This window comes from Tasmannia lanceolata, unplaced genomic scaffold (assembly GCF_043159265.1).
Source record: "Tasmannia lanceolata isolate RefF3 unplaced genomic scaffold, GAP_Taslan_0.1 ptg000015l, whole genome shotgun sequence".
NCBI classification, from domain to species: domain Eukaryota; kingdom Viridiplantae; phylum Streptophyta; class Magnoliopsida; order Canellales; family Winteraceae; genus Tasmannia; species Tasmannia lanceolata.
Genome location: NW_027518692.1, coordinates 44,990,276 through 45,010,562, shown reverse-complemented (window position 1 = coordinate 45,010,562; position 20,287 = coordinate 44,990,276). Strand labels below are relative to the sequence as shown.

General features: G+C 37.6%; 1 protein-coding gene and 2 long non-coding RNA genes across 6 annotated transcripts; 2 read left to right on the top strand and 1 right to left on the bottom strand.

The window, feature by feature from the left end:
- Positions 1–3,655: 3,655 nt before the first annotated feature.
- On the bottom strand, positions 3,656–4,314 carry LOC143893059 (uncharacterized). The gene is made up of 2 exons (XR_013255699.1): positions 4,083–4,314; positions 3,656–3,998 (listed from the first exon to the last, which is right to left on the bottom strand). It is a non-coding gene; the product is annotated as an uncharacterized LOC143893059 (long non-coding RNA).
- A 1,280-nt stretch (positions 4,315–5,594) lies between these two features.
- Positions 5,595–10,684, top strand: LOC143847532 (uncharacterized). The gene is made up of 3 exons (XR_013235069.1): positions 5,595–5,687; positions 9,021–9,085; positions 10,225–10,684. It is a non-coding gene; the product is annotated as an uncharacterized LOC143847532 (long non-coding RNA).
- Positions 10,685–15,266: 4,582 nt separating this feature from the next.
- TAP38 (thylakoid-associated phosphatase 38) lies at positions 15,267–20,114 on the top strand. 4 transcript variants are annotated; one of them, XM_077356398.1, is made up of 11 exons: positions 15,268–15,683; positions 16,021–16,161; positions 16,317–16,419; positions 16,569–16,679; positions 17,080–17,159; positions 17,285–17,338; positions 18,528–18,644; positions 18,790–18,844; positions 18,933–18,965; positions 19,216–19,262; positions 19,877–20,114. In XM_077356398.1, exons 1-11 carry the CDS (start codon positions 15,394–15,396, stop codon positions 19,998–20,000), a joined length of 1,155 nt encoding a protein of 384 aa, XP_077212513.1. In that variant the 5' UTR covers positions 15,268–15,393; the 3' UTR covers positions 20,001–20,114. The 4 variants fall into 4 exon arrangements, with proteins under 4 accessions (XP_077212515.1, XP_077212513.1, XP_077212516.1 ...); XM_077356401.1 differs by having other exon boundaries at positions 15,271–15,683; positions 16,093–16,161; XM_077356399.1 differs by having other exon boundaries at positions 15,274–15,683; positions 16,033–16,161.
- The last annotated feature ends 173 nt before the right edge of the window (positions 20,115–20,287 follow it).

Genomic DNA, 20,287 nt, shown 5'->3' with positions numbered 1-20,287 from the left:
TTTAAATGTCAGTGGAAATCATAAAATTTCGCCGAACCTTCACTGAAATCCTGTAAATTTCAATTTGGGTAAATTTCGTGCCAGCCTCGGTCGAAATCCTAAATTTCAGCCGAAATGTTTCGATTTCGGCCGATATTTAAAACTATGATTCAACCATGGGATAGCCATTGTTTCCTGGTCACTTGTCCTTGTTGTGCATTAATGTGCAGCTTAGTGACAGTTCACCCATTTACTCATTAGAGCAACACGACCAAAATACATTGGCCATGCCAGGAAAGCCTCCTATTTTTGCATCTCCTTATCATTTTCCAATAACAAACCCAACGAGTGTTTTTCTTTTTGAATTACTTTTTACTCAACATGCTTATATATTTTGTTCTTTTGTTTTGTGGTCATTTATGTGTTAAACTGTAACATTCAATAACGTATGTATTTAACTACTTTTTCATGTACCTATGGCAGAAAACCCTGCTTCTGGTGTTTCTTGCGGGTTGCACCTTTCAGTAATTATTAATTAACAAATTATGCAAGTATGGTGTATTCATCTCTTGGTCATGGAGCTCTATTTTATCTTGTTGTTACTGAATGCTTTCTTCCCTTTAGCTCACTCGCTACCTTCTTCTTCATCATTAAAAGAAGTTCCCTTTAAACTGTCATATCTTATCATCCTTTATTCCTTCATCCAAAATCAGTGCAAATAGGATTGTTCTTTTTTTCAATTATATTTGCTCCCTATTTGTTCACCCATCCAACGTGGAGAAAGTTATCTATATTTGATGTAACATTGGGAGCTTTTCCGTTTGGAGAGAAACCTGATATATATATATATATATATATATATATATATATATATATATATATATATATGTTTCTTTCTTTCTTACCTCTCTTCTCTTCCCCGAACGGTAAGCCCCAACCAGTCAGGCCCAATACAGTTTTGATTATGACATGAGATTGTCAGTCCAAAACCTATCATTGGTGGACTTAATCTCAAACGAACCGGGCCTAAGTTAGGCATTAACCTAACCTGAGAGGCTAAATGATTGAAAGCCGGTCATGTTAACTTTTTTGTTTACAAGCATTACTTTACTTATTTAGAAGTTTATATTAATCGGAGATGACAGATTTATTCGACAGAATAAACTGCGTGGACACTCACCAATACTGATTATGACATTCTAACTTTTTCTAAATTTCTAATCGTGAACAACGTAAAGAGGACTCAAGACACTCGGACCATTCATTTCAAAAGAGATTGTCACCAGACACTGAAAGTAGGACCTGGAGAACATTATGAATGAGAACCGATCGATAAGGGATACAGACGGACCATGACCCAGAAAGCCGAATCCAATCTGAATTGGGTCCATTCACACCTCTATGGACCATTAATCATTTTTCTTATTAATTCCCACAGATGAATATGCAATAGATATATGTGGGTTATAAATTTGGCAACAAATGAGCATGTGCCAAGTTCGGCGAAAGCTTAACGTGACTCTAATGTTATGACACATGTCCCCGATGTTAACATCTGAGTGTCATGATCAACTGATAAACCAACAACATTTGATCTGTGCATGATGCAAATTTAGTCAAACTAGCCAGCTGCACCATTTATATTCACATGATTTTACTCACTATTGTTCTAATATATCCAAACTTATGTTCCCTTGTAAGTAAAAGACACCGATAGTTGATGTGGAAGCTGCAAATGACTATAGAACATGCCACAATAAAGACAACAATAACATCCCACTGATAAGGAAATCCATTTACAAAGCTTAAAACAAAAGAACACTGAACACAGCACAACGGATCAGTGTCTCGCGCAATTTGAGTAAGGGATCCTGATCCGGTTGATGGGCTGCTCCATAGGCGAACCAGACCAATCATTTACTGCAACCCTATTTTGATCTGGACCATTCATTTTATGAGCCTTGTGTCCTTAACCATAAAGCCTTCTGGACCGTCCATTTGATGGCCAGGCCATTTCATGAGGGGATCTAAACCATCCGTTTGATGGTTAACAAAGGATCTCCCATGAGGCAATCGAATCCATCCATTTAAAGGGCAGCAAGATCGCTTCTATTAATGTGAACTGGACCACTCATTTGATGGGTCTTTTCCCCAAAAAAAATATTTCCACACGATGATCCAATCTCTGCATTTGATAGGCAGAACAAATAGTGCCTATTGGATGACCTGATCTGTCCATTTGATGTGCAGTGGAAATTATTTCCATAGGATGGTGGCCTAGGCCATGCCATAAGGTGTGATCCTAACCGTCTATTGGTTGGGCCACAATGTGAAACCCATTCGCGGGCCACACCATAGAAAGTTATCCAGATGTAGACGCGGGTCACCCAACCCGCCAAAACATGGGTCGGGTTAGGTCATCCCCCGGGTTTTGTGGATTTTTTTTAATAGTTTTATTTTTATTTTTAAAAAAAACAAGGGTTAAGATCACATGAATACAACCCCTATTTTTCAAAATGGATGATTGGACGGTACAACCCACACCATAGGATGATCCAAACCGTGCATTTGATGGGCCATAATGTAAATAGGTTGTGCCCAAAAAATCATTAGCATAGGATGATTCTAACCCTCCGATCTAAAGAGGGACCCACAGTATGGAAACTTCTATAGATCGAACGGTTGAGATCATCCTGTGGCAATGATTTTTGGGACACGATCTATTTATGTTGTGGCCCATCAAATGGACGGTTTGGATCATCCTATGGTGTAGGCTGTACCGTCCATTTTGAAAATTAGGGGGTAAATTCATACATTGAAGGGGGTGAATTTATCACCGCCCAATAAAAACACTGTTTTGGAAAAAATTGCGGTAACCTGCGGGTCGACCCAACCCACCTGCACTGAGTACGGGACTGGTTGCTGACCCGTAGGAATGCGGGTCATTTTGACCCGCAACCCATGTAACCCGCACCCGCGGGTCGACCCAACCCGATCCACCCGTTTGCCGGGTCTATCTAGATGTGATGGGCACGCTATAAAACTTGCTTTCATTGGGACGATCCAGACCATATACATCTAAGGGGATTGGATCCCAACAATTACTTCCATAGATGATCCAATTTGTCCATTTCATGGGCAGTATACAGCTCGTGTTTCATTGGATGGTCCAAACCATCCGTTTAATGAGCTGAAATGTTCATTTTCATGGGATGATCTGATCCGTCCATTCGATGAACAATGAAGAGAGTCCATCTCTCTCTCTCTCTCTCTCACACACACACACATACAACCACCTGGTAGATATGGAAGAAGAAGGTGTTTGTTACGAACCCGAATCGGTTCGCAACATGATTGATATAATTGATCTTCTAGAGTGAAGATCAACCACTTGATCCACTTCGAGGGAAGGGCCGTTCCTCCTTTTTGTGCAAAATATACTATTTTAGGGATGAAATTCTCATCGAACAAATAAAGGCCGCGTATTATTTATTAAAAACTAGTGGGACCAACCGTGAGATGCACGGGCTGATATCCAAAAGTAAAAATTGTAATGAAAAGGGTGCAATCAAGAATAGAGTGTCAAATTTTGTAATATGAAGAGTTCATATCGATTAAAATAGACATGTAACTACTTGGAACACTTTAGAATATAAACAATCCCCAAACAACCAAAGAATAAAAATCCCCTCTTCTGCCTCTGATCATATAATTTGAGTGTCAAATGATAAGAAAAAACACATTACTTCAATATATTTATTAACAACTTCGCACAGGAATGGAAAGAACCAAAAGTAATTGCCACTGTTTAACGTTATTTCACGGACCCTCCTGTGCTAAAACCGGCTAGGATCTCACCATCCCTTGCCGTCTAATAGTAATTGCCGTGAACAACATCCCCCTGTGGAGATCAAACAAGGGTAGGATTCCTAAGATGACACCGGATTGCGGAAGAGATGGGGCTAGGATTTCGGGAAGAGTAAGAATAATGGAGGGATCTATAAAGGTCCACTGCAACCCTGTGGAAATCTAATAGATTACAAAAGCGAATTCGGAATAGAAAAAAATTGAAATCCAAAACAACTGAAAAGAATAAAGCAAACCTTTAACGAAAGCAGCCGTTTAATTGAGGGAAAATATTATATCGGATCATTGATTTGTTTCTTAGGCTTGGATTTGTGACTTTTTCTATAGGAGGAGAGGGAATAATAAGGGTATGGAATTGAAAGAGGAAGCGTTCAGAAATAACATGCGGGCGGTAGCAAAGGGTTGGCATTTTAGGAATAGCAAGAGAGGGACCGTTTGGAAACCAAGGGTTGTAGCGTTTGGAGTTTCCTGTAGGCTCCGTTCACTTCTTTTCTCGGTGCAAGAAAAGAAAAGAAAAAGGAAAGGAATCTGACGTGGAAATATGGAAAAGAAACTGTGACGGAAACCTGTTTTTCGCTGTTCACTTGCCCAGATTAAATGGAAAAGAAAGGAAAAGCTAACCCGTATTTTCTCGTGACAGTGAGAAAATCGTTTTCTTATCAAATCTTTGGGAAAAATAGTTGAGGGATTTTGCGAGAAAACAAAATTCCCACGTAGTATTTTGGTTTTCCACGCCAGTATTACTAGTTTCCCGGGAAACGAAGAGAACAACGCCGTTTGTGCTTTCTCGGGAAAAAATGAGTGATTTTTATTTCCTTTCTTGCGTCGAGAAGACAAGTGAACACAGCCTTAGGGAATTCAAAGAGGCAACTGCAGAAAAGGCGTTTTGTGATTTTGCGTTATGAAAATGCCAAGAAAGGCGTTTGGAATAAATGGCTAAAATTACCCTTTTTCAATTTTTTAGATGACATGTAGGAAATTAAGTTGCCACGTAGATCTAAAGGAGGAAGGAGAGGGCCACATCAGCCGTGAACAATAAATAGATCCCTAATCTAGATAAGCCTTATCCGTAAGACTCGTAACTAACTAAATAACTACAAAACAAATCTCAAAATAACAAATATGTGAGCTAAGGTGGGTCCAAATAAGCACGTAACATTCCTCCCCCTTGAAATCAACCAACCAAATGGGAAATCCCCTCGATGTCCACACGGTGGAGAGCTCTGTGTGGCTCTCTCCATGCGAACGACGTGCAATACCACTGGATTTGGGATGAGAAGATCCGAAACCAAGTGGTACTAACATATATGTCCTCACATGGATAAAGAATCCAATGGGCAGTAAAGACTAAAGTCACCATCCAGGATGAAGGCTTGGAACCCATATAAACAGTAATAACCAAATCTTGAGTTTTCCCTTAACCCCAAAATGATTAAGTGAACTAAACATGATTAGTGTGATCAAAGTACAACTTAAGAACTAATGTAGTGTAGAGGATATTTTGGTAAATTCATCAAGGGACATGAGTGTCATTACTATAGATGAACAAGGGTAGTTTGGTAATTTTCATTATGGGATACATGGGTAATTAAAATAAGTCAAGGAGAGAATGGAAGGGTATTTTTGCCATTCTTTAAATGCATGGTAGAGATTGTTGTGAGAGTGACACATGGAAATACAAGTGTCACTTTTCTTTCATTCAAAGCTATAAATCTAAGGCAAATGAGAAGAAAAATTCATTTAAATGTTATAAATCAAAGAAAAAATGAGAGAAAAAGAAAAAAGAGAAAATATTGGTGAAATGATTGAATTGGAGAAGAGAAGGTTGAAGAAAATCCAAGGTAGAAGATTGAAATCTAAAAATTCGCTATTATTCGTAACTGATTTGAATGTTCAAAGTTTTTCCGGCCATAATTGGCAAAAATGTTCAAAATAAAAGTTCTAGATCTTTTTCCGTAGATCCAAAATCATATAACTTATGTGCAATTTTGTGAAGTATTGAATAAGTTATGTTACTTACAAGATTTTAGGTTTAAAAAAGGAATTAAAATGATAATTTCCATGTTTTCCGGCCATTTCTGGTGAGATTCGGTCGGAGGTTTGAACATAAGAATTCTTGGTATTAATATTTGAAATAGCTTTTATGTTTATGATTTTACCTACTTTTTCTGTATAAAGAGATAAACTACGTTTTAGATGTTAGTTTACCATGAAACCCTCCTTTGAATAATTAGTTTAGAAAAGTGAGTTTTCTAGCCATCTCCGGCAAGATTTGGCCGGATGTGTAAATGAAAGTTGTTGTAAATATTTTACTAAACAACTCTTATGTTTTATACAACGTCCAGATCTAAGTGGATAAAGAGTTATTCAAGCTTGAAGATTTCGGTTTTCATGAAAATCTGTACTTCTCATGTCTAGTCTGAGATTTGAGTTTTTCGGCAATTTTCGGTGGGAATTGGACGGAGTTTATAACTGAAAAGTTGTTCCTTAGATTACATATAATATCTTTTATGTTTAGTTTGAAGACCAGTTCTAAAAGAAATTTGAGTTATGTGTATCTTAAGATTTCAGATTTCATATGAAAAGGGCAGTTTATTGCCTGCTCGGAATTTTCTATTTTCTGGTCATCTCCGATGGGAATTGGCCATATCTAATAACTGGAAAGTTGTTCCTTACTTTACATGTAACAACTTTTATGTTTAAGAGATTTTATGATTTCAATATTTAAGATGTATTAAAGTATTTGCAAAATCTACACTTAAGTATGTTTTGGATTTCGAACCCTGGTTTTCTACCTCGAGTAGGTTGTGCATGATACATATGAAATAGAATTGGCATTAATGTGAGATTCCTAATAAGTAGGGTTGCAAAAAGAGTAAATTAACAGATAAGAGAAGAAAGAAAAAAGAAAAAGGCAAAGTGTATTCCGGTAAGTGACTCATTACCTTCCAATGTCCATATTTTGTTACGCAAACCAATTGAATAAAAGACCTGATTTATAAGAAAGTCATATATGTATATATGTAAATGACTTGGTAACTTTCCGTGTGCATATTTTGTTATGTAAACCAAGTGAATCAAAGACGTGATTGTTAAGAAAGTTATATATGTATTCCAGTAAGTGACTCTGTAGCTCTCAGTACTCTGAAATTTGTAATAATTTGAGAACTGAAACTAAAATAGTGAAGCATGCCTATTTACATTGGTAAATCCAAATAGACTTCTATGGATTAGAAACTTGCGCTTGCTTTTGTGATGCATGTTACAAGTACTTAGACATTACAACGATTCATTAACAAGTAGAAATTTTATTGTTGATTATATTGAGATTCCATTAAGTGTAATTGTGGGAGCCGGTTTTTTCCCGTGCTGCGCAGGACGGCGGGGGATCACCATATCGGGTTTTTAAGAGGTGTTATTTGATCTGCGTATCTTATGAACTTGGGACCGAGGTCCTAACTTTGCGAGATAGAGAATTCAGAGTCGCCACCTAGGTTAGGGCCTGTAGACACCCTCATTTTGCTACACTTTAACCAACAATAACTTAATATATTGATCCGTGGAATTTCACTGATAAAATATGCATCCTCAAATTTCCTAAAAACCAAAATGATAAAGAGATGTACCTGGTAAGATGATTAGATCTGAAAATTTTTAAAAATGCCCTGATTGGTGACTTTAGAGTATTAAATCCATGTAAGAGTCCCTCTATCATGGATTTATATATTTTAGGTCATTAATGTCTCGATCTGACTTTACGGATCTTTAATCGGGACAAAATAAGCTAGGGTCCCTTCACAGCCCAGGACCTGATTCCATTCCGAGACCTGATTCCCGTAAATCGTTAAATCAAGGGCAGATCTTGACCTCGGTGTCTTTCTTTACTAAGAATTTGTGATCAATTAGTCAAAATAATATCAATCAAGGTTAATCTCAAATCAGGATTAAACATTGGATTACTTAACTATGCAAAAAATTAGTGAAAAGTCACGGATCAAGGAGGGATAAGCGAGATCCGTCGAAATCATCCTATTAAATCATTGATAGCAGAACTTTTTGATGTCTCAATCATTGTCAATATCATGGTTTAATGGTTTTAACCGTTGACCCAAAGTTGATCGAATCGGTTGGTTCGTTTAGATTGCCGATTTGCTCGATCTTTGGAAAAATAATCTGCAGCGGAGATCGGGGGCCCTCACTGGTCGAAAATTTCAAAATCAGTATTTCTATGGCAATATTGGGCTTAAAATAAAGAGGAAAAATCAACAATTTCAGCGGCGAAAGAATTATCGAAATCGGACTTCAAAATCTCCTGAAAACTGCATTTTTCGATTTTCACATTCAAAATATTTGGAAAATCTTTGACAAAGATTCTACGAGATTTCATGGCATCATCTCATCTATTCTTTTGATTGCAATTGATCTCAACCACCCAATCTTAGTCCATATCTTTGCAAAGATTTCAGGATATTTGAAGACCCCATCTCGTCCGTTCTTTCGATCACATGGAGATTGCAGTTAATCTAAGCCACCCAAGCTGTTGCCATTCTCAACAAAGGCAACCAAATTGGACATTTCATTTGTCTTGAAATTTGCTAATTTCCTAGTCTTTTTTCCTAGTCTTTTTACCAAAAGTAGCCCAAAATATTTTCCAATATGACAACTTTAACTCTGATAAAAGCATTCATTTGTTTTTCCAAAACCCTAACTCCTAACTCCATCCATTTCTCTCGACGAACCCTAATCTCTCTCTCTCTCTCTCTCTCTCTCTCTCTCTTGATGAACACTAATGCTCCAGTTCGGAATCCTCAGTCCTGACGAGATTGTAAATCCTCTTTTCCAATTTCTCCTCGTTAGGGTTTTCTAGGGTTTTGCTATTTTTTTTTGTCTAGGGTTTTGATCATCTGCATTGTTTGGTTTTGCAAATTTTGGCCGAGGCAAATGTGTATAGTGTCTACACTTTATCCTCGTTAAGGATTTCTAGGGCTTTTTTTGCTGTTTCTAGGGTTTTATTTTTTCCTGTTTAGGGTTTTGATCTGCGGCTCTGTTTTTTTTTGCAAATTTTCTCAGAGGCAAATGTCCGTAGAGTCTCCAATTTCTCCTGTACTGAATTCTAGGGTTTTTTTTGCTGTTTAGGATTTTGATCTTCGGCTCTGTTCTTTTTTCTTTTGCAGGAGGATTTCAAGCAACATCTCTGAAGATATCTATTTTATTTGGATTATTACGTTTGGTTTTAGAGGTATGCGATCGATACCTCTCTTTGTGGATTGTTTTCTTTGTTTTGATGTTTAAGAAACACGTTTTATTGCTATGTTTGTCGTTGTGCACACGCAATTGGCTGGTTTTAGTTACATAATAACTTGGCATTTATCTGTTCTTTTTATTTGCCCCTTTTAATTTCGTTTGTCTTTTGATTTGTACTTTATGTTTTACATTTTTTTTTGTGGTTTGATGAACTTGAATTTCATTGTGGACTCGTGGTTGTAAAGTAGTTAGGGCTTTTGCTTTGTGGGTTTTCGAGTTTCATAGATTTTTTGTATGATATTTACTGTTTCGATTTTTGGAATTGTGATTTTTCGATCAATGTTACTAATTTTTTTCATTGTTCTGATTTTGATTATGATCTCTATGATTAAGCAAATTCCAAGTGGTGGGGTTTTAGGTATATTCAATCTTAAGGGTGTTTTTTACTTTTACTATAATAATGTTTTATTTCATTTTTATTGTGATATATGTGTGTGTGTGGAGAGGGCAGAATTACTTTCATTCTGAATCCATGGTTGGACCATGCAAAATAGAGACGCCTAATTTTTATATTCTTTAGTTCTCAAGAGTTATAGGTGTTCACTTTTGAGATGTCTTGATTTTATGCTTTATATATGTATAGTTATTGTTAGAATATCACATGGTGAAAGAAGAGGAAGAAGAGTTGGAGAGAGAGAGAGAGAGAGAGAGTCTTCCTCTCCCCCACGATAATATATTATTAAAATAAACTTTTGTTACATGGACTAAACTACCCTTAATGAGGGGCGTCCAGCATATTGTGCGTCCAACAGTTATATAGTATCCTTATCATTTCTCCTTTTTTTCTGTGAGTAGGTGTCTATTAGATGGAATTGGGCATCTTCTTATTTCTTTTTCATGGAAGAGAAACCATGAGTAATTTACTAAAGATGTACTTTAAATTACCTTATGAAATGAAGTTGCTAATGGAGGAATGAAGAAATGAAGAGGGAAAATATCCCCTTATTCTGAGCTTAAGTAGGCAAGGTTACATGGGCCCATAATCTGCTAAATTTAGATATTATGTGTTCTTGCAATCCAGTTTTAGAGAAGATCATGTATTGCCTATTATGGAACTGATTCCATGAAGTGCAGGTGGTCTATTATGGCTTTAGTAGGGTAAGAGAAATCTTTGCTCGAATGCTTCTCATTTTCTTGGGCAGGACGATTTCTCTTAGCTAAGATGAGTACCTCGAGTGCACCGCAAAATGATCCCAAAGAAAAGGCCACTTGGAATGCAGAATATAGGAGGATTTTTATAGATTTAATGGTGCAATCTACTATGTGTGGGCTGATATTTTATTTAGTTTTCGTTATTTTTTTAAATACAGAAAATCACACACCCATGTGAATTTGATATAAGCCAATATTTCCTTCTGATCTTTTATTTAATTTTCATTATATTTTAAATACAGAAAATTGCACCCATGTAAATTTGATATAAGCCAAGGTATCCCAAGTCTTATATACAAAATTCTATCTTGGGGCTTGTTTTGTCTGTCTGTCACTGTGACTTCTGAATGCTAAAGAGATATGTTGGTTTTGAATCAAATAATTTTTTCCTTTTTTCTGTAGCCTGTGATGCACGTTGTCCTTTTGTGCCTTTCAAATTAATTATGTGAATGTGGTTATCTTTTGCTTCCCACTACCCTTCCTTTTTTCTTTACATGATACATGACCATGCCCACTACCTTTCCAATCCCACACGGTATTCTTCCCCCTTTCAAATTATTTTAACCCCTAATATCTAAACATTATCATAAACTCATGTACATCTGAGCTTGAACCTTTGTTTGGTGAATGCAAATCCAACGAGCCTCACATTTCCAGGCCTAATGATATGCTTTATCTCGGGGTTTTGCTTTTGTGTCTGTCATTTTGACGTGATCTGATCTTGGTTTTGAACCTAGCAACTTTTTCCTTTCTCTACATTTGTTTCACAGTAGCTCATGATGCACCCATGATGCACGTTGCAATATTCTACCCAAACTATTTGTACGAAAAGAAAAATAAGTAATTCAATCTAAAATAGCCAGTGGGCCCCACCCAAATTCAATTTCATCGTTATCTTTATCTTTTAAGTTTTTTAAATGGGTAATTAAGGGTTAGGCAGGACCATGGTTTTAAAATTAGACGAAATTTTGGGAATTTCGTCAATTTCGGCAAAATTTAATAAAAATTATTAATTTTATTCTTTTACCAAATTTCGGCCCAAAAAACCGACATTTCGTGTGACTTTATCAAATTTTGGCCGAAATTTGAAAATTTGGGATTTCAGCAGAAATTTCAGTTTTGGCTCGGTCCGAAATTTATGCCGAAACCGAAATTTCAAACCATGGGCAGGACCCGACCAGATATATTAAAGAGAGAAGATAATACAAGGGAGAACACAATCAACCCCAACCAAAAGGAGGGGACAGTAACAGACCAGGGCAAGAAACCCATAGGAATACAAGAAAAAAGAACAGCACAATTCCAAAAATTTTCGAGAGTTGGAATCTTCCTCCAAGGGCAGACTTGAGATTTTGGATGATTCCAACAGCTGAAAGGGAATCCGATTCGATCCACAGAGACTTTTGTGAAGTGGGATGGAGGTTTAAACCTTTGGCAATAGCTTCAATCTCTAGCTCATTTCTGGGACTAGAATCAGTATCTATGGAGAAGAAGATAAGAACAGAGCTCGTATGATCCCGGACAATGCCCGCCCAAGAAACCACACAAGGTGTCAAGAGAAGCATCAGAGTTAAATTTTGTCCACTAGGGGTCAGGTGGGAACGATTTGATTCTGAAAATTGGGGAGGTCAAGGTTGGCATCAATACAAAAGAGTCTCTGGGGACTCCCTTCTCCTTGCAGATGAAGATGGGTGATTCAATTTCGAACAATAGAGAGAATGGAATGCAGAACAACTTGTTTATGAGAGGGAAACTGATCATGGATCCTATTACTCCTTTCAATCCAGAGAGAGTAAATGGTGGCCTCGAAGGCTATTTTCATAGCAACCGATGATTGATTCTGGCCTCTGAAATTATTTCTAATCCATTCTTCTTCCTGCTGAATAGAGTGAAGATTTCTTCTATAAGAGAATCGCCAAATAACTGATCTCCAAATCTACGAAGAGTAGGCACACTTGAAAAATAGATGCTTAACCGATTCCTGCTCAGAATTGCCGAGGGGGCAGGTTAAATCTCGAGATGCACCTAAGAACGTAAGTCTATCTCTCGAGCTCAATTTGTGTAAAAGCGCTTGCCAAGTGACGAAAGCATGTTTAGGGATGATGGGATGTAAAAGCGCAGCAGCCTGTAAGCTGCGGACACGTGGCTAGAGTGGGCCCACTGCGAACCAGCCTATTAGCTGTCGGCACGTGTCTCGAGGGGGGAGGCCCACGGCAGGCCCCGCGTCAGCAGGGGTAGTTCGGTAATTACCACAGAGTAGGTGAGCCCGAACCTATAGCTGGTGGACACCTGCCTTGGAGCATTAACTCCCAACCTACTCCAAATTTCCTCTATAAAAGGGCTTCCAAAGCTCATAAATCAAGGTATTGAATTCTCACCCACCACTCTTAAAACTCCCTCTTCATTCCGGCTCATACTGACTTGAGTGTCGAAGGGTCTGTCCGGAGTACACTCCGGGTCGGTCATTCTGACGTCGTTTGCTTCTGTGCAGAACACAGTTCATCCGGACTCTATTTCCTTTACTTCGGTTCCTCGGGCCCTCCAGCTCGGCTCTTACGTCACTGTCATATCTGTTAACCGATTTTCGGGCCTAACAAGGGATATGGCCAAGAAACCAAACAGAGGAGTGCCATTGAATTTTTTAATCATGTTTTCTCAAAGAGTTCCAAGCACTCTTGGAGGTAAAGATCCCATCACTAGTGGGCTTATCCAGAGAATAAAGCCCATATGAGATGGTATCCTTGTGGTCTTTCTAATGACGAATGGATTCCCAAGTCCTACCTTGCATAGTTGCATCAGGTTTTTTATGGTACCTTTAAGGGGGAGCAATGGTCCTTGTATGCCGAAAGTTGCAATTGGCAGGACCAGATGGGTGCCAAGGCTGACCCCAGAACCTGATCTTAAATGCATCACCAATGATGTAGCAGATGTTCTGGCTAGATTCGCGAGAATACAAGAAGGGAAAAAAGGAATCGGAATGGTTCAGAAATTCCTACTCCTGACATATATTTGGAATGAAATCAATTGAACCAAAGGGAATTTTCTTCATTTTCCACCTTCCGAAGCAATTTGAGATCCAGAAGACGTCTGAGACCATTCCTCCTTCACTCTTAGGCCGACATATTTACGCTGGAGGGAGCTGGATGATATTTATGAAAGTCTCATATGACTACTCTTTTTAGGGGCCGTTTGGATACGCGTATTTTAAAATCCAGGTTTTTAGTTTGAAAACAGTGTAAAAGAGGGTTAGAGACGAGAAGAAGAGGACCAACTGTCGTTTTTGACTCATTTTTTTATTTCTCTCTGTTCTTTCCATCAGCAAGAGAGTAGCAGATTCTCTCATATTTTCAGGTTTTAGAAATCATAGGATGTAGGAGAGATTTTTAAAACCTGATTTTCTTGCTTAAAATCCAAGAAATGCTGCCGGCATCCAGCAGCTTGATTCATACCCTCTTTGACATTGTTTTCAAACTAAAAACCTGAATTCTAAAATCCAAGAAACAAATGGCCACTACAAGTTGGTGACTCGGGGAAGAAAAGCGAGGAATGTATCATTCCCCTTTCCTGTATAGCAAAATATGTGGTGGAGCCCACTATTTTTGTGATCTACATTGATTGGATGTGGCTCATCCCTCATCAATCTCCGTCATTAAACAAATAATTTGGATAGCAAAATATGTATAGTTTTGATGATGATAATAGACTCATATCCATATTAATAACCCAAGGGCAATTTAGCAATTTCTGATACCCGTTCAAAATGACGGAGGGATCTCTCGTTGTTTTCACTTTTCACCTTCCAGTGAAAATGAATGATTTTGCCCCCATGGTTTCAAACAAAGGCACGGTCGTGGCTTTCCACTTGAGGGAATGTCAGGGGCCAATCGGTCCTTTTCACACCAATGTTTACTTACTTAATTCTTCATAATCAATCCGATGTTAAGGCTTAAGATCATCTGGTGATTAAGAATTTTATTTTAAGACGTGAGATTAATCTTTCTAGGTCGATTTGCAATTGTGCCACGTGTCACATAAGGGGGACCTTCTTAGAGGGGAAGCGAGGTTGCACATATTAGATGTGGGGCTCTTTAATCTTAAATAGTAGTAAGGGAGTTTAACTTTCCTTCCCTTAAAATATAACAAAAAGAGAGAGGTGTGTCAATATCAATTGCTGGGTAGCATTGCCATCTATATAGGCACGCCGGGCGTTTGAGAAAACTGAAGTGCACACGGAGAAGTGCCTAAACTCCCAAGATTCTACGCTCTCCATGCCAAATCAACCCTTTACAATCCAAACCCTAGAGAGGTGATTGGATTCAAAACCACTTGAAGGTTGGGGCAGGGGTAAAGCAGATCCGATGATCCTGCGTTAATTACACTAATGCACAAGGACAAGATAAGCAATGATCTTGAATTATAGGCTGCCACATAGTGTAGGCATTTGCAAGCGGTAGTACGGAATCATCCCCAAAGATTTTGATTAGGGCACCCCTTTATAACCTGCTTTGCCATAAAAAGTAGACAACTTTATGTCAAAATCACGTTATAAGGGGATGTGCAACTACTGCAAGGGGGTGAAAATATCATCACCCAAAATAACAGACTTCAGAGGCACACTCACCCAGCATTTGAGTTGTTGAGCCGACTATAGATATTAGATAGCGGGGCGTGCTGTTAAGGCAAAGATGGGACCTATCTCTGTAGTTCTCATGCCAATTTGCTAATTTTCTTATAATTTTCAATAATGGAACTAACTCACCTTGTCTCTCATCATTTAATCAGTTGTCAAAAACTCTTACAAGTCCTATGAAGTTCCCAGCAGCCAATTAAGCAATAAAAGACATGGCGAGTTAATCTCATTATCAAAACATGGTAGTGTGCCAATATCAGTACCAAATCCTAGGAAAAACTTTTCTGCCAGATTTGTGTTTTCTTTCAGGAAAATGTAAGGAAGGGGATTTTTTGGAGTATTGGTGCTAAGAATCTAGAATCTGATCCGTTGAGAGCAGAGGTTGGCCTTCCTCTCTCTCTTATCCAATTCCAATTCCAACTTCAAACAACCACTCCTACTTCATTTCATTTTCAGCTGTAATGGCGTTACTGAGCCAACAGCTCCAGAAATTCGTATTCAGCACCCACTCTAATCCCTCCAAGAAGAAGAAGACTAAGAAGTACAACGCCGGGAAGATCTCGGCCATCGCAATAGATGCTGCATCATCAACAGCATCGGTTCCAGCTATTCGATGGGGTTCGAGCCGGTTACAAGGTCCGCGTGATGAGATGGAAGACGATATTGTCCTCCGTTCCGGCGATCTCAATGGATTCTCCTTCGCCGCTGTCTTTGACGGCCACGCCGGCTTCTCCTCCGTTGAATTTCTCAGGTTTACTTCTCTTCTCCTCTTTTACTCCTCATTTTTGCTTACTATCTCATCTAGGTTTTTTTTTTTAAAAAAAGAGGGGGAAGGATTCTCTTCTTCTATTCTTATTGTCCTCAAATTAATGAAATCTTAAGCATTGGTAGTTGTGTTTCCTCATATATGATTTAATTCAATATCGTTCTTACTATTTTTTCAAAACAACCTTCTTTTCTTGCTGTTTTCGTTTTTACAAGTAACAAATGATGATATAATTCCATTCGATTCAGCAAGGTGAAGTTCTTCTTTCTGTTTATATTTGATGGTTTGTCTGTGTTATTCAATTATACGGTAGAAGGTGAAGTTCTTCTTTCAGGGATGAATTGTACAAAGAATGTGTTATGGCTTTACAAGATGGATTGCTGTTGAGTGGCAGAGACTTTAATGCCATAAGAGACGCAGTACACAAGGCTTTTGCAAATGTAGATGCAAAATTGTTGCTCTGGTAAGCACTAAAATTTTGGTGGAGTGTATATCTAAAGAGATCTCCATTGAATATATTCTGTTCTGTTATATGAGCTTGGATTTAAAAGACTATATGCTCAACTTGCCATTAACTGTTTTAGGCTTATGGTCAGTTTGGTGTCTCTTTTTGTATAGGCTTGAAGAGATGGGGAAGGAAGCTAATTCGGGTTCAACCGCTACAGTTATGTTTGTAGGAAATGATGTTCTGATCATTTCGCATGTTGGTGACTCATGTGTGGTATTAATTCAAACACTTATGACCTGTATGATCACTTATGGTTTATGCTAAATTTTGCATCTGGTGGAAACTGACTTTGTTCAAATACCGTGTTAATGATAATTGCAAACTCAGTGGTTTTTCTTCTTAGACAAAACTTACTAATGCAGGTTATATCCCGTTCTGGAAAAGCAGAAATGTTGACCAGTCCGCATCGACCCTATGGAAGTAACAAAGTTTCCCTTCAAGAAATCAGGCGGATTAGAGAAGCAGGTGGATGGGTGTGTTTTCTTGTTTATGTTTCATACATTTTATGTTTTTTCATCTGCTGCAAAATTCATTGTCGTTAACTTATATTGGCTAGTGATTTTATTAGAATTACCATGCTTTCAGTAGGAGCACAATTGCGCCATCTGTTCTTTAATGTAATGAACTTCTAGTTTAACCAAAGGTTTTCTCCTTGATGTTTACTATAATTGGCATCTGTATTTTTGAAAAGTTGTCACTAAGTTTTACCGTGCTTTTGTGGTCCATGATATCATCACAATCGAAACCAGCATTATATACAAGTTGAATTTGAATTTGTAGTTTCTAAGGGCCATTTTTTATGCTGATTTATAATTTAATAATCTGCTACATGTTTATATCTCCAATGATGATTCAAATGTTGAATTACTATAGATTGTTGATGGAAGAATTTGTGGAGACATATCTGTATCCCGTGCCTTTGGCGACATGCGATTCAAGACAAAGAAGAATGAGTTCGTCCCTGTACTCTCCTATCTTCTCTTTAATTTTAGGACAGTGAATAACAATTGTGTACCCATCTTAATCTATTCATTTCACTCGTACCTAATCACCTCAAAACCTTTTATTTTTTGAAAAGGATGCTAGAGAAAGGCATTGAGGAGGGGAGATGGACTAAAAAGTTTATTTCTCGGTAATACTATTTCACAAATTTCACCTTTGTTATTCAACTGTGTTGATGGTCATTCAGATCTGTACGCAGTATAATGATTGCAGTAATTGGTGCCATAAGTATTTATCATCAAAATTACATTTTCATATATTTTTTTCTTGCAGTTTTTCTTCAATGATCATATTTCATGTCGATTAGAGATTATGGCTTTTCTATGATTCTATCATGTAGGCAAAGAATCAGAATGTTCATCTCTGTTCATTTTGCTCAAGTATCTGTGTAGTTTCATAATTGCACTTATTACTTGGATATATGGGACGCATTACAATTGGAAGCTTGGGTTAAAGTCTTTTGAGTTATTCTTCAATAATAATGTAGAATAATGAATCAGATTAGTCATACCTTCTCGCAGTTTACCTATCACCTAGGCAGGATTCACTATGTATTGTATTCGTTTTGTTTCTCTATTATTGTAGTCGTTGCTCGGTACCATTTCCACAAAAAAAAGAAAAGAAAAAGAAAAATAGTCATTGCTTGGTGGAAGCATGTTTTCTTTCTGATGTTCAAGACTTCAGTTGCCCCCTTTTCTGAAGAAGAACCATTAATGACAGCGATTTGAATTCTAGTGACCAGAATTTTCTGTCTGTAGATTTCTTTGTGATTCAAAGATTTAAGTCAGTTCTTAGTCCTTTCTCCTTATTTGGACTCTCGTCATGGCTAGATGTTTCTTCCCTTCGTTTCTATTGTGTGCATGCCTGTGCGTCTCTGTTGCTTTTGAAACACTCCGTTCCGTATTCCTGTTTTAGTGTATTCTTGTTTTCAGCACTTGTATATTTATGATTCTAAACCCTTTTTGGCGGTTAAGCTGGGATTGCAACTCCTGGGGAAACCGCCATGGTAGAATGCTTGACTATTGGATAATAGCCATGCTGTTAAACATAAGGATGGATGGATTTTTTTTTGTTATTTTTACGTTCTGGATATGTAAATGTTGATGGAAGGTAAAATTTTGCTTATTTTGAAAAAAAAAAGGTACAATTTTGTTTTGATTTGCATACATGGAAAACTTAAGGAAAAAATATTAGAACACCAGTTTGAACACACAAATGGCTTCTTGATTTTGTAGTTAATGTCTAGAAGGATGTTGATCCAATAGGATAGATGGGCTTCTGTTGCATATGGTTTGATAATGTTTTTTATGTTTTGCCAGAATAAAATTCAATGGGGACTTGGTGACAGCTTCTCCAGATATTTATCAAGTTGCCCTTGGATCAGATGCGGAGTTTATTTTACTAGCATCCGATGGCCTATGGGACTACATGAGCAGGTTCGCAAAGACATATAGTATTTGGTATTCAGTTGGTAACAACTAACACTAAACAAACATGAATGCTTTAGTTTTGTACTTAAGAGTGTATTGTGTACCTGTCACTTATAACTGATCCCTTCCACAAATTGTGTTAATATTTCAGCTATGATGCAGTGGCATTTGTTAGGGATCAACTCCGCCAGCATGGTGACGTTCAGGTTCATGATCTTCATTATGCTGGTTATTTTCATTCCAGAACCCCATTAAATCCATGCCCCAGTTTTAACATTTTCATCTTATTTTCAGCTTGCTTGCGAGGCATTAGCTCGTGCAGCTCTGGTACTGGATTACTTTGGTGTTTCTCCCCGATGTTATTTATACTTGCAAACAATATATTAACCTCCTCGTTCCCTTTTACCTATGCCATGATGCTCATGGGCAGCTTATCTCTAATTGGATCTCCTTTTCTAACTGGATTTTATTCCAAAGATGTGATCTTAGAGCTCGCTTACACTAAGTATACCATCAGTGGGAACTTTGCTTTCTGGATTTTAGTTCTGTTGACTAATCACTTCCATATGTTCTACAGGACCGACGATCACAAGACAATGTTAGCATTATCATAGCCGATTTGGGGTAAGTATAATTTTTTTCCTAAATTGGTGTACAGGAGTTACCATTGGTCTGCAATGTCTTTTTATGCACTTAAATCAAACGACCGCATTTGTTGTCTTGTCTGAAGAATTGCTTGATCTGGCTGATTTTTTAAGATCCATCCTTAAAATAAATAAATAAATATCTATTTTTATTCCTAAAAGACATGGTCATCTGCATTATTTTGTGTTGGAATCACAATTGCATTGCACTTCCAGCTCCCTGCTATGACTAGCATGTGCCCATTATATTAATGTACTAAGCAAAACAGTGATAGATGCCCCAAATACAGATCAATGCTGAACTTCAAGAGGAAGCATACTCCTCGTTTACCAAAATCTTCAAATTAAGAAACAAAACTGTTTCTCTTTATTATGACTGCTCATGAAATTTCAACCTCGTTAGAAACACCACTTCATTTGATTTGTTTGTCTCAGGATGCTGAAAATTTATGCTTCTAACTCACTCATATGCAATTCATCTTGTTTTGAACAAAACTTTAATGCTTAGAGCCTTCCTTTGCATCCATTGTCATTTATTGCTTTTCACTTGTTCTGTTTTCGTCTTGATCCGTTTTAGTTTTGACTTGTGGGCAGGAGGACAGACTGGCAGAGTGTGCAACCTCCAAAGGAAAATTTTGTGTATGAAATAAGCCAAGCTTTTGCAACTATTGGTATAGTGTCATTAGGAATTTGGATATCATCTTTACTCTCTGTATGAATTGAAAGCTTTACTGGAATGTACACCTGTTGATATAGAATATCCACAATTATTGTCTATAACATGTATATGTTTGCTTACAATATCATTAATGCTCATCTTTTATGACCACAACTGCTGTTGATCTTGCTGATTGCTGATACAGTTTTTTTATTCTCATGGATAATCTTTTTTAGTACCTGAATGTAGACACTGATCAGAAGTGCTTTCAACAGTCCAATTTATATATGTTTTTATTTTTTTTTGTACTATGGCCCATTCATGGTGAGCACTCCAGGGGGATAGGC